General features: G+C 38.3%; 1 protein-coding gene across 1 annotated transcript in view; it reads left to right on the top strand.

The window, feature by feature from the left end:
- The window catches only part of DARS1 (aspartyl-tRNA synthetase 1), an 82,599-nt gene that overhangs the window by 37,399 nt on the left and 32,580 nt on the right, over positions 1 to 12,620 (top strand). The window contains exon 5 of the mRNA XM_011759806.2: positions 6,057 to 6,159. Within this exon, the coding sequence (XP_011758108.1) occupies positions 6,057 to 6,159 (103 nt within the window). The remainder of the gene's footprint in view (positions 1 to 6,056; positions 6,160 to 12,620) is intronic.

Raw genomic sequence — 12,620 nt, 5'->3', positions numbered from 1 at the left:
GTTGGAAAGATCAATTTTCTCATGGCTGAATGCATATAAAAATGAAGCGACTGAATGAGTTGCATAGGAAGGTTGGCACATCTAATTCCCTAGAGGTTTTAGGAACAGGTTCTTAATTATATATCTGAAATGGTTTGAGGTTTTTAAATGAAATTTGTGTAGAAGCAGAAAGATGCAGTACATATCTATCCAGGCCTGTGTTTCTGGATCCCCATCTTATCTAATGTTTAATAGTTGATCCTGGAGTTGATATATTATCCCTTTTTTCTTTAAAAAATTTTTTTTTATGCGTGCCATTTTAAAGTAATTAACAGAGTAGTTTTTGTTAGTTTAAGTGTTGTAAAGCCAGTTTTTTTTTAAAGGAAGTCCTGGAGGCCTTTTTATATTGACTCTTACAGAGGACAGTGAGTGTGAACACAGGTTTTTAAAGTTTAATGTTACAGTGCCTGCTATAAAGGACTACAATTAATGTGAAAAGTAGTTTTAAAGTTATAATTTATATATCGCTGTTTGTGCTTATATAATACTTCCCACTCTCCCCAAACATAGAGGTATTTTGATTATGAAAATGAGCCTTTTTTTAGTACCATTATGTGTGTACATACATATTTTATTTTATTTTTCTTCATATTAGTCATTGTGGTTAAGTGATTTATTGGTAGCTGATGAGTCACAAGTATGTTTCTCATTCTCTAATGAGTCACCTAGCTACATACAAGTTTGTTTATTTTCTTTCCTTTCTAGATCTTTCACCTAAAATAGGTGTTCTACTAGTTGGTAGGTTAAATTTTCAGTTTGCTACATTAACGATTTGTTTGTTTTGAGACGGAGTCTCCTTCTGTCGCCCAGGCTGGAATGCAGTGGCGCAGTCTTGACTCACCGCAGCCTCTGCCTCCCGGGTTCAAGCGATTCTCTGCCTCAGCCTCCCGAGTAGCTGGGACTACAGGCGCACGCTACCATGCCCAGCTAAATTTTTTTGGTGTACTTTTATTGGAGACGGGGTTTCACCATGTTGGCCAGGCTGCTCTCAAACTCCTGATCTCAAATGATCCACCCACCCTGGCCTCCCAAAGTGCTGGGATTACAGGCATGAACCACTGCACCCAGCCTACATTAACTATTAGATCTGGAAAATACCAAAATAATACTCAGAAGAAGTCTCATTGATTTTTACAAACTTGTATTTAGCACGTGCTCTGGTTCATTTACTCTGCTGGGCTTGAGTATGCAAAGATTTATGTGTGCCATGTATATCTTAGGAGAAGCTTAATTTTGGGAGAGGGAAAGGGAGATAAACAACTGCATGCAGAGGCAGGGTACAGGTGCTATAGTAGGAGTGTATATTGTCTATAGTTGAGGCCCAAAGAGAGGTGGGCATGTGGATACCCCTTCAGCATCCGTGTGGATACGTTGGTGAATGGAGGCGAAGCCATTATACTGTTGTGTATTGCAACTCCTTGAACAGTTGCACCTACATTTTATACCTCTTTGTTGGAACAGGGTATTTATCTGTTAGAGGAAAAACAGCTTCTATTTTCAGTCCTGTCCACTGCAACATCTGTATTGGAAATTTGGATAATGCTAAAGATGTGCTAAGGAAAAAACAGGTCTAAAATCTGCTGTCAGAAATTTTCAGATCATTTGTGGGATTCATTCTCCTGGGCTAAATATAACTTTGTATAAAACAAAACTATTACTAAAGGGCCTATTATTTTCCGTTTGTTTTTTTTTTTTCCCCACAGAAACTATAAAGCAATCTAGCAGCTCATGAGCTTCTAAGAATGAAAATGTATTATTTCAGAGTGAGCCAATGATGCATTCTGAGATATTTAAATTTAGTTCTAATTTGTCAGTCTGTAACAGAACTGTCCAGGGCAGTAATCATTAAATGATATTAGCTATGTGATGGTAGTCTGATTACTTAACCTTTTAGAGTCTCAGTTTTCTCACCTGTAAAATGTTGATAATACCTACTGTGTAAGCCTTTGTGAAGCTCAAATGAGATAGTGTGTACGTAAAGCACTTCACACAGAACCTGGAACATAAAAGGGAATTGCTAAAGAGATAATAGAAATAATACTTTAGGGATTTAGTTGTGAAATCTCTTTTCTCTTTTTCCTTTCTTTCTTTCTTTCTTTTTTTTTTTTTTTTCTGAGATGGAGTCTTGCTCTGTCACCCAGGCTGGAGTGCAGTGGCACAATCTCTGCTCACTGCAACCTCTGCCTCCTGGGTTCAAGCAGTTCTCCTGCCTCAGGCTTCCGAGTAGCTGGGGCTACAGGGCCGTTCCCCCACGCCCGGCTAATTTTTTGTATTTTTAGTAGGGACGGGGTTTCACCATGTTGGCCAGGCTGATCTTAAACTCCTGACCTCAGGTGAAACACCTGCCTTGACCTCCCAAAAGTGCTGGCCTACAAATCACTATGCTTGGCCTAAAATCACTTTCATTTGAGCTATAAAATAAAAGTGTGTTTGCCAGGCATGGTGGCTCACGCCTATAATCCCACCACTTTGGGAAGCCGAGGCAGATGAATCACTTGATCCCAGGAGTTCGAGACCAGCCTAGGCAACATGATGAAACCCTGTCTCTATATAAAATGCAGAAATTAGCTGGGCGTGGTGCGCCTGCCTGTAATCCCAGCTACTCAGAAGGCTGAGGTGGGAGGGTCACTTGAACCTAGGAGACGAGTTTGCAGTGAGTTGATCCCAGTGATTCTTCTCTGTACTCACAAGAGGACTTGTAGAGTCAAAACCTGACACTGGGACCCAGCAGCAAGAGATAAACTGCTTTTTCTCCAGATTTATGTCTCCATCATTTATTTGCAAGATGGTGACCTCTTTGACTGGAGCTGTGTGCTGTTAAATATTTTTTCACCTGTCTCCTGTACAGAAATTATACCTTCACCATTGATTTTCAGGTCATCTGCAGTAACCATTTCTCAGGGTTTATGATTCTTGTTCTCTACCCCAGTGCTCTCCAAAGTGTGATTTGCTCAAGATTACCCATTGAGGGAAAGAAAATAATTAAACTAACTTTCTTCTTTCCGCCTACCCTGTCTTCCCTGCTTTTTTCTTTTATCTAAAAGAATGAGAATGAGTTTGAGTTTTTCCAATAGTTAATTTATACATAAACACTGGACCCATCACTTGCATTGCTCCTCAGAAGGTCACTTATCACCTATAGCGTGTGAGGTTTCTGAAGAAAGATTGTGGGATTCCAATAATGAAAAGAAGCTAGCAGTGGTACCCTCACTCTTCTCTCTCCTCCCCTCTTTCTTCCCCTCCCCTCCTTTCCTCTCCTGTAGATATTATGCCATCTTCATATACAATGTCAGTTAAAATCATATAATTAGACTGTTTCTACAATCAGTAGAATTTTATTCTTCTACTGGCAGTAATGTACTCAAGTATTCCTGTCTCTCTTGTTTTGACTCAATTTTATATATATACATAAAACCCTCCAATAGTCTGACCCTTTTTCACAAATGGAACCTTTTTGATTTTAATGCTTTTTCTTCTGAATTCACTCATGTCTACAGTAAGATAGAAATAGATGTAGATACAGACGTAGCTGTATAGAGATAATAGAGCTAAATTGTCCAAAATCATGGAATGGTTTTACTAATGTCTAAATAGGTTATGATTTTTAACAGCTGCATATAGAAATGCTGAGATTGGAAGGGTTAAAAAAATTAACTGTTCCCTATGTCTGATTAATCCTGCCTTCTTTCCCATTGATTCAGTAGAGCAATTTGTAATTGCAGAAATTTATAATAACTTTGGCCCTAGCTTACGAAATAGTTTGTGGTTTCAGAAGTTATTTTGTAAGTTGTTTAGGACTGGAAACAATGTTCTAAATGGTAGTTGTTTTCTAGACTAGCTGATCTAATATTTTAGCACTCAGTACTACTGAATTAAAGTACTAAAAGTAGATACAGTTCCAGGTTTCAGGTCCTGAGTTAAAAGAGTCATCTGGTACTTTCGAATGAGAAAGAAGAGGAAATTTTTGTTTGCTTTAATTGGACTTACAGCCAGCCCTGGGCAGAGTATCTTTGACTACATTCCACCTTCTTTCTAGAAGGATACTAGCATGACTCTCAATCCTTAAAAGTAGATGTGTTTGGGCCAGGTGCGATGGCTCACACCTGTAATGCCAGCACTTTGGGAGGCCGAGACGGGTGGATCACCTGAGGTCAGGAGTTCGAGACCACCCTGGCCAACATGGTGAAACCCTGTCTCTGCTAAAAGTTTAAAAATTAGCCAGGCATGGTGGCACATGCCTGTAATCCCAGCTACTCAGGAGGCTAAGAGAGGAGAATCACTTGAATCCGGGAGGCGGAGCTGAGATAGGGCCACTGCATTCCAGCCTGGGTGACAGAGATGAGACTGTCTCAAAAAAAAAAAAAGTAGATGTGTTTGACTTGAGTTGCTTGAAGAAGGTTGTCTGACAATGGGAGGTCCAGAGGGCCAGCAATGCCTTCTAATAGGAGTCAAAGGAGGTGAGATGAGGGGACCAAGGGGTTAGGGATATAGAAGAAAGGTAGCAGAGTGTACCTCTACTTGGGACGGGTCAAGTTGCTTGATGAAGCAGTACATTGATTGGTACAAAGGAGAAAACCTTCCTTGTAAAGTACATGTGAGATAAGCAATAGAATTCTCACCACGCCTGAATATACACTCAGTTATCACATTTACTGGTAGGTGGCAGTCACATTGAAAGTAGATTCATTCAGTGACACTAGATTGCAAGTATTAGAAAGCCCTTATAACAGTCCACTGGAACCTCTTGATACCTTCAAGCCTTAGAAGAGCCTTACCTTAGTTCATCAACTACTTCTTTTGCCATAATAAATTCTGAGTTTCTTCAGTAGTCAAGATTCTAGCTAGGTATTAGGTGATAGCCCCAGTGCAGGAGACTTAACGAGAGTGCAAGAGATATGCATGCTGTTGATTTTTTTTTTTTTAAGTTAGTTGGTAACAGACATACAGATTTCTAGGCATTGTAACCAAGTGAAATAAACAATTTTCTTTCTTAACTACTCTTTACCTATTATCCTCATTTTGATCCTTTTTCATCGAAATGGATTCTGGTGTTCTCTTGTGTAAGGTAAGTACTGTCCAGTTTCTAGAATGTCTAATTGCACCACAACTACTAAAGACCCAAATCCTCATCAGAATGAATAGAATTTTTCCATGAAAATTAAATTTTATCCTTTTCATCAACTATATTGTGATAAACTTTGTCAGTGCAATAATATACACAAAAGTAAAACTGGTACATTTTGTATGGGAATCGCCATTTTGGATTATACATTTTCTTCCTCAGTTATGTACTAGTGATTAAAAAATAATCATTGTGTTTAATAAGCTACTTTATAAATTTTGTATTTTAGAATTTGAGTGTCTGGTGTTCAGAATTCAAGTTGTTATAAAAATGAGCTACCCAGGAGATGCATTTATTTTACGCTCATCATATATTAAACTTCATGTAGGCATCCTTTTAAATGGGAGTACACAATCCAATAGTCATAAATCCGATGACAGAGCATACTCAGAAACTAAAGATAGTGAGAATTTAATTGCAAAACAGTACCCTAATGTCCTCTTATTACTTTAAAATCTTTTCAGTTGACCTTCTTCTATTATTTAATTCCATCGCATACCAGTAATTGCATTTATTGAAGCCAGTATTTCTCATTATAGGAAATGCTGATCTTAGTGAATCTCAAAAATAGGGAGGGAAATGTTCTTTAATAAATAATTAAAAGACTTTTTACTACTTTTCCCAATTCAGTACTGGTTTTATTACCTTTTATGTCCAGAGTATTTTATAAGTGGTAACTAAATTATGGCATCTAAAAAATCATCTCTTCAAGGAATCTCACAAAGTATGCTACATAATAGCTTATTCTAAGTAGGTTAAATAGACTGGCTTTGTCTCAAGTGGCTTACTATATTAAAGAAGAGTTTTAACATATTCAGCTTTACTGCTGAAACACCAAATGAGTTCTGACACCTCTGATGAGATGATTAAAGTTGGGAATTTTTTCTCTTGACAGCATCAACAAAGAGAGCATTGTGGATGTAGAAGGTGTTGTGAGAAAAGTGAATCAGAAAATTGGAAGCTGTACACAGCAAGATGTTGAGTTGCATGTTCAGAAGGTAACTTTTTTCAAAACATAAAATCACATATAGAAATAGATTTGAATTCTAATGGTTTTTCATGTCCAATTTATATGTTCTTACTAATTAAAATTAATGTAAAATACTGAGGTTTATAAATTAGTTACTGAATCAATTGGCTTTTATTATATAACAAATCACCCCAGTACTTAGTGACTTAAAACAACAAACATTTATTTGCTTACAATTCTGTGATGCACCCAACTGAGATAGCTCATCTGCTCCATGTGACATTGGCTGGGCTGACTGATAAGTCTGGCGCATCTCTTTCTGTGACCTCCCCTCATCCAGCAGGCTAGCCCAGATATGTTGATATTCAGGTACCAGGAGGGTTCCCAAAGGCAAGAGAGAGCGAAACCCTAAGAACAGACACTTTTCAAGCTTCTACTTGTGTCACATCTGCTAAATATTCCACTGGTCAAAGTCACACAGCAAAACTTAGATTTAAGGGATAGAGAAATAGATTCTAGCCCTTGATGGGAGGAAAAGCAATATGATTGCAAGGGAATATACATGCAGGAGCAAGAGGAAGTATCGCAGCCATTTTTGCAAACAGTCTACCACAGCCACATAGGGAAAAATATAAAACACATCTGAAAAACTACTTACCAGTATAAGTGAATAACAATGGACCTATCTTGCTGTAAGTTTTCTGATGATGTACTTTTATTTATTTATTTGGTTTCCATTTTTTCTTTTTTCTTTTTTTTTTTTTAATTACACTTTAAGTTCTAGGATACATGTGCACAACGTGCAGGTTTGTTACACATATATACATGTGCCATGTTGGTGTGCTGCAGCCATTAACTCGTCATTTACATTAGGTATTTCTCCTACTGCTATCCCTCCCCCCTCCCCTGAGCCCATGACAGGCCCTGGTGTGAGATGTTTCCCACCCTGTGTCCAAGTGTTCTCATTGTTCAGTTCCCACCTACGAGTGAGAACATACAATGTTTGGTTTTCTGTCCTTGCGATAGTTTGCTGAGAATGATTGGTTTCCAGCTTCATACGTGTCCCTACAAAGGACATGAACTCATCCTTTTTTATGGCTGCATAGTATTCCATGGTGTATGTGTGCCACATTTTATTAATCCAGTCTATCATTGGTAGACATTTGGGTTGGTTCCAAGTCTTTGCTATTGTGAATAGTGCTGCAGTAAACATACGTGTGCATGTGTGTTTATAGCAGCATGATTTATAATCCTTTGTACATATACCCAGTAATGGGATGGCTGGATCAAATGGTATTTCTAGGTCTAGATCCTTGAGGAATCGCCACACTGTCTTCCACAATGGTTGAACTAGTTTACAGTCCCACCAACAGTAGAAAAGTGTTCATATTTCTTCTCCACATCCTCTCCAGCACTTGTTGTTTCCTGAATTTTTAATGATCGCCATTCTAACTGGTGTGAGATGGTATCTCATTGTGGTTTTGATTTGTACTTCTTTGATGGCCAGTGATGATGAGCATTTTTTCATATGTATGTTGGCTGCATAAATGTTTTCTTTTGAGAAGTGTCTGTTCATATCCTTCACCCACTTTTTGATGGGGTGGTTTGATTTTTTCTTGTAAATTTGTTTAAGTTCTTTGTACATTCTGGATATTAGCCCTTTGTCAGATGGGTAGATTGTAAAAATTTTCTCCCATTCTGTAGGTTGCCTGTTCACTCTGATGGTGGTTTCTTTCACTGTGCAGAAGGTCTTTAGTTTAATTAGATCCCATTTGTGAATTTTGGTTTTTGTTGCCATTGCTTTTGGTGTTTTAGTCATGAAGTCCTTACCCATGCCTGTGTCCTGAATGGCATTGCCTAGGTTTTCTTCTAGGGTTTTTATGGTTTTAGGTCTAACATTTAAGTCTTTAATCCATCTTGAATTAATTTTTGTATAAGGTGTAAGGAAGGAATCCAGTTTCAGCTTTCTACATATGTCTAGCCAGTTTTCCCAGCACCATTTATTAAATAGGGAATCCTTTCCCCATTTCTTGTTTTTGTCGGATTTGTCAAAGATCAGATGGTTGTAGATGTGTGGTATTATTTCTGAGGGCTCTGTTCTGTTCCATTGGTCTATACATCTGTTTTGGTACCAGTACCATGCTGTTTTGGTTACTGTAGCCTTGTAGTATAGTTTGAAGTCAGGTAGCGTGATGCCTCCTGCTTTGTTCTTTTGTCTTAGGATTGTCTTGGCAATATGGGCTCTGTTTTGGTTCCATATGGACTTTAAAGTAGTTTTTTTCCAATTCTGTGAAGAAAGTCATTGGTAGCTTGATGGGGATGGCATTGAATCTATAAATTACCTTGGGCAGTATGGCCATTTTCACGATATTGATTCTTCCTATCCATGAGCATGGAATGTTCTTCCATTTGCTTGGGTCCTCTTTTATTTCGTTGAGCAGTGGTTTGCAGTTCTCCTTGAAGACGTCCTTCACATCCCTTGTAAGTTGGATTCCTAGGTATTTTATTCTCTTTGAAGCAATTGTGAATGGCAGTTCACTCATGATTTGGCTCTCTGTCTATTATTGGTGTATAGGAATGCTTATGATTTTCGCACATTGATTTTGTATCCTGAGACTTTGCTGAAGTTGCTTATCAGCTTAAGGAGATTTTGGGCTGAGACAATGGGGTTTTCTAAATATACAATCATGTCACCTGCAAACAGGGACAATTTGACTTCCTCTTTTCCTGGTTGAATACCCTTTATTTCTTTCTCCTGCCTGATTGCCCAGGCCAGAACTTCCAACAGTATGTTGAATAGGAATGGTGAGACAGGGCATCCTTGTCTTGTGCCAGTTTTCAAAGGGAATGCTTCCAGTTTTTGCCCATTCAGTATGATATTGGCTGTGAGTATGTCATAAATAGCTCTTATTATTTTGAGATACGTCTCATCTATACCTGGTTTATTTAGAGTTTTTAGCATGAAGCGCTGCTGAATTTTGTCAAAGACCTTTTCTGCATCTTGTGGTTTTTGTCTTTGGTTCTGTTTATGTGATGGATTACGTTTATTGATTTGCATATGTTGAACCAGCCTTGCATTCCAGAGATGAAGTCAACTTGATTGTGGTGGATAAGCTTTTTGATGTGCTGCTGGAATCAGTTTGCCAGTATTTTATTGAGGATTTTTGCATCGATGTTCATCAGGGACATTGGTCTAAAATTCTCTTTTTTTGTTGTTGTGTCTCTGCCAGGCTTTGGTATCAGGATGATGTTGGCCTCAAAATGAGTTAGGGAGAATTCCTTCTTTTTCTGTTGACTGGAATAGTTTCAGAAGGAATGGTAACAGCTCCTCTTTGTACCTCTGGTAGAATTCAGTTGTGAATCCGTCTGGTCCTGGACTTTTTTTGGTTGGTAGGCTGTTAATTATTGCCTCAATTTCAGAGCCTGTTATTGGTCAATTCTGGGATTCAACTTCTTCCTGGTTTAGTCTTAGGAGTGTGCATGTTCCAGGAATTTATCCATTTCTTCTAGATTTTCTAGTTTATTTGCATAGATGTGTTTATAGTATTCTCTGATGGTAGTTTGTATTTCTGTGGGATCAGTGGTGATATCCCCTTGATCATTTTTTATTGCGTCTATTTGATTCTTCTCTCTTCTTTATTAGTCTTGTTAGCGGTCTATCAATTTTGTTTATCTTTTCAAAAAACCAGCTCCTGGATTCATTGATTTTTTTTTTTTTTTTTAAGTTTTTTCGTATCTCAATGTCCTTCAGTTCTCCTCTGATCTTAGTTATTTCTTGCCTTCTGCTAGCTTTTGAATGTGTTTGCTCTTGCTTCTCTAGTTCTTTTAATTGTGATGTTAGGGTGTCAATTTTAGATCTTTCCTGCTTTCTCTTGTGGGCATTTAGTGCAATAAATTTCCCTCTACATACTGCTTTAAATGTGTCCCAGAAATTCTGGTATGTTGTGTCTTTGTTCTCATTGGTTTCAAATAACATCTTTATTTCTGCCTTCATTTCATTATTTACCCAGTAGTCATTCAGGAGCAGGTTGTTCAGTTTCCATGTAGTTGTGCAGTTTTGAGTGAATTTCTTAATCCTGAGTTCTAGTTTGATTGCACTGTGGTCTGAGAGACAGTTTGTTATACTTTCTGTTCTTTTACATTTGCTGAGGAATGCTTTACTTCCAACTATGTGGTCAATTTTGGAATAAGTACGATGTGGTGCTAAGAAGAATGTATATTCTGTTGATTTGTGGTGGAGAGTTCTGTAGATGTCTATTAGGTCCACTTGGCACAGAGCTGAGTTCAATTCCTGGATATCCTTGTTAACTTTCTGTCTCATTGATCTGTCTAATGTTGATAGTGGGGTGTTAAAGTCTCCCATTATTATTGTGTGGGGTCTAAGTCTCTTTGTAAGTCTCTAAGGACTTGCTTTATGAATCTGGGTGCTCCTGTATTGGGTGCATATATATTTAAGATAGTTAGCTCTTCTTGTTGAACTGATCCCTTTACCATTATGTAATAGCCTTCTTTGTCTCTTTTGATCTTTGTTGGTTTAAAGTCTGTTTTATCGGGCCTGGCGCAGTGGCTCACGCCTGTAATCCCAGCACTTTGGGAGGCTGAGGCGGGTGGATCACGAGGTCAGGAGATCGAGACCATCCTGGCAAACACAGTGAAACCCCGTCTTTACTAAAAAAAAAAATACAAAAAATTAGCCAGGCGTGGTGGCGGGCACCTGTAGTCCCAGCTACTTGGGAGGCTGAGGCAGGAGAATGGCGTGAACCCCAGAGACTGAGCTTACAGTGAGCCGAGGTTGTGCCACTGCACTCCACTCTGGGCGACAGAGCTAGACTCTGGCTCACAATCAATCAATCAATTAATAAAATAAAATAAAGTCTGTTTTATCAGATACTAGGATTGCAACCCCTACTTTTTTTTGTTTTCCATTTGCTTGGTAGATCTTCCTCCATCCCTTTATTTTGAGCCTGTGCGCATCACTGCACATGAGATGGGTCTCCTGAATATAGCACACTGATGAGTCTTGACTCTTTATCCAGTTTGCCAGTCTGTGTCTTTGAATTGGAGCAATTAGCCCATTTACATTTAAGGTTAATATTGATATGTGTGAATTTGATCCTGTCATGATGTTAGCTGGTTATTTTGCTTGTTAGTTGATGCAGAAAAGCTGAAAATTCTAAAAATCAGAGCGCCTCTTCTCCTCCAAAGGAATGCAGCTCCTTGCCAGCAACAGAACAAAGCTGAACAGAGAATGACTTTGACGAGTTGAGAGAAGAAGGCTTCAGATGATCGGTAATAACAAACTTCTCCAAGCTAAAGGAGGATGTTCAGACCCATCCAGCCAAACCCAAAAACCTTGAAAAAAGATTAGACATATGACTAACTAGAATAAACAGCGTAGAGAAGACCTTAAATGACCTGATGGAGCTGAAAACCATGGCATGAGAACTACTTGACACATGCACAAGCTTCAGTAGCCTATTCAATCAAGTGGAAGAAATGGTATCAGTGATTGAAGATCAAATGAATGATAAGAATCAAGAAAAGAAGTTTAGAGAAAAAAGAGTAAAAAGAAACGAACAAAGCCTCCAAGAAATATGGGACTATGTGATAAGACCAAATCTACGTCTGATAGGTGTACCTGAAAGTGACGAGGAGAATGGAACCAAGTTGGAAAACACTCTTTAGGATGTTATCCAGGAGAATTTCCCCAACCTAGCCAGGCAGACCAACATTCAAATTCAGGAAATACAGAGAACGCCACAAAGATACTCCTCCAGAAGAGCAACTCCAAGACACACAATTGTCAGATTTATCAAGGTTGAAATGAAGGAAAAAATGTTAAGGGCAGCCAGAGAGAAAGGTCAGGTTACCCATAAAGGGAAGCCCATCAGACTAACAGTGGATCTCTCGGCAGAAACTCTACAAGCAGAAGAGAGTGTGGGGCCAATATTCAACATTCTTAAAGAAAAGAATTTTCAACCCAGAATATCATATCCAGCCAAACTGAGCTTCATAAGTAAAGGAGAAATAAAATCCTTTATAGACAAACAAATGCTGAGAGATTTTGTCACCACCAGGCCTGCCTTACAAGAGCTCCTGAAGGAAGCACTAAACATGGAAAGGAACAACCAGTACCAGCCACTGCAAAAACATACCAAATTGTAAAGACCATCGATGCTAGGAAGAAACTGCATCAACTAATGATATACTTTTAAAGGATGATTAATTAACTAATTCTTAATCTTATATCTTACAATTATTTTTCTGATATTTTTACAGCATAGAGAAGTCAAAATAAATAATACCTTATTGGTCTTACATTCCAACAGTAGCTTCTGGTTTTTTTGTTTGTTTGTTTGTTTTTCACAAAACTTATCCCTGATCTGTTTTTTTTTCTCAGGATTAAAAACTGAAAGATCTCATTATCATTGACTTAAAATATGATAAGTGTCACTTGAGGTCAGGAGTTCAAGACCAGCCTGATCAACA

Source organism: Macaca nemestrina, chromosome 11, assembly GCF_043159975.1.
Source record: "Macaca nemestrina isolate mMacNem1 chromosome 11, mMacNem.hap1, whole genome shotgun sequence".
NCBI lineage: Eukaryota > Metazoa > Chordata > Mammalia > Primates > Cercopithecidae > Macaca > Macaca nemestrina.
The sequence above is the reverse complement of the archived record's forward strand: the minus strand, read 5'-3'. Positions and strand labels throughout refer to the sequence as shown.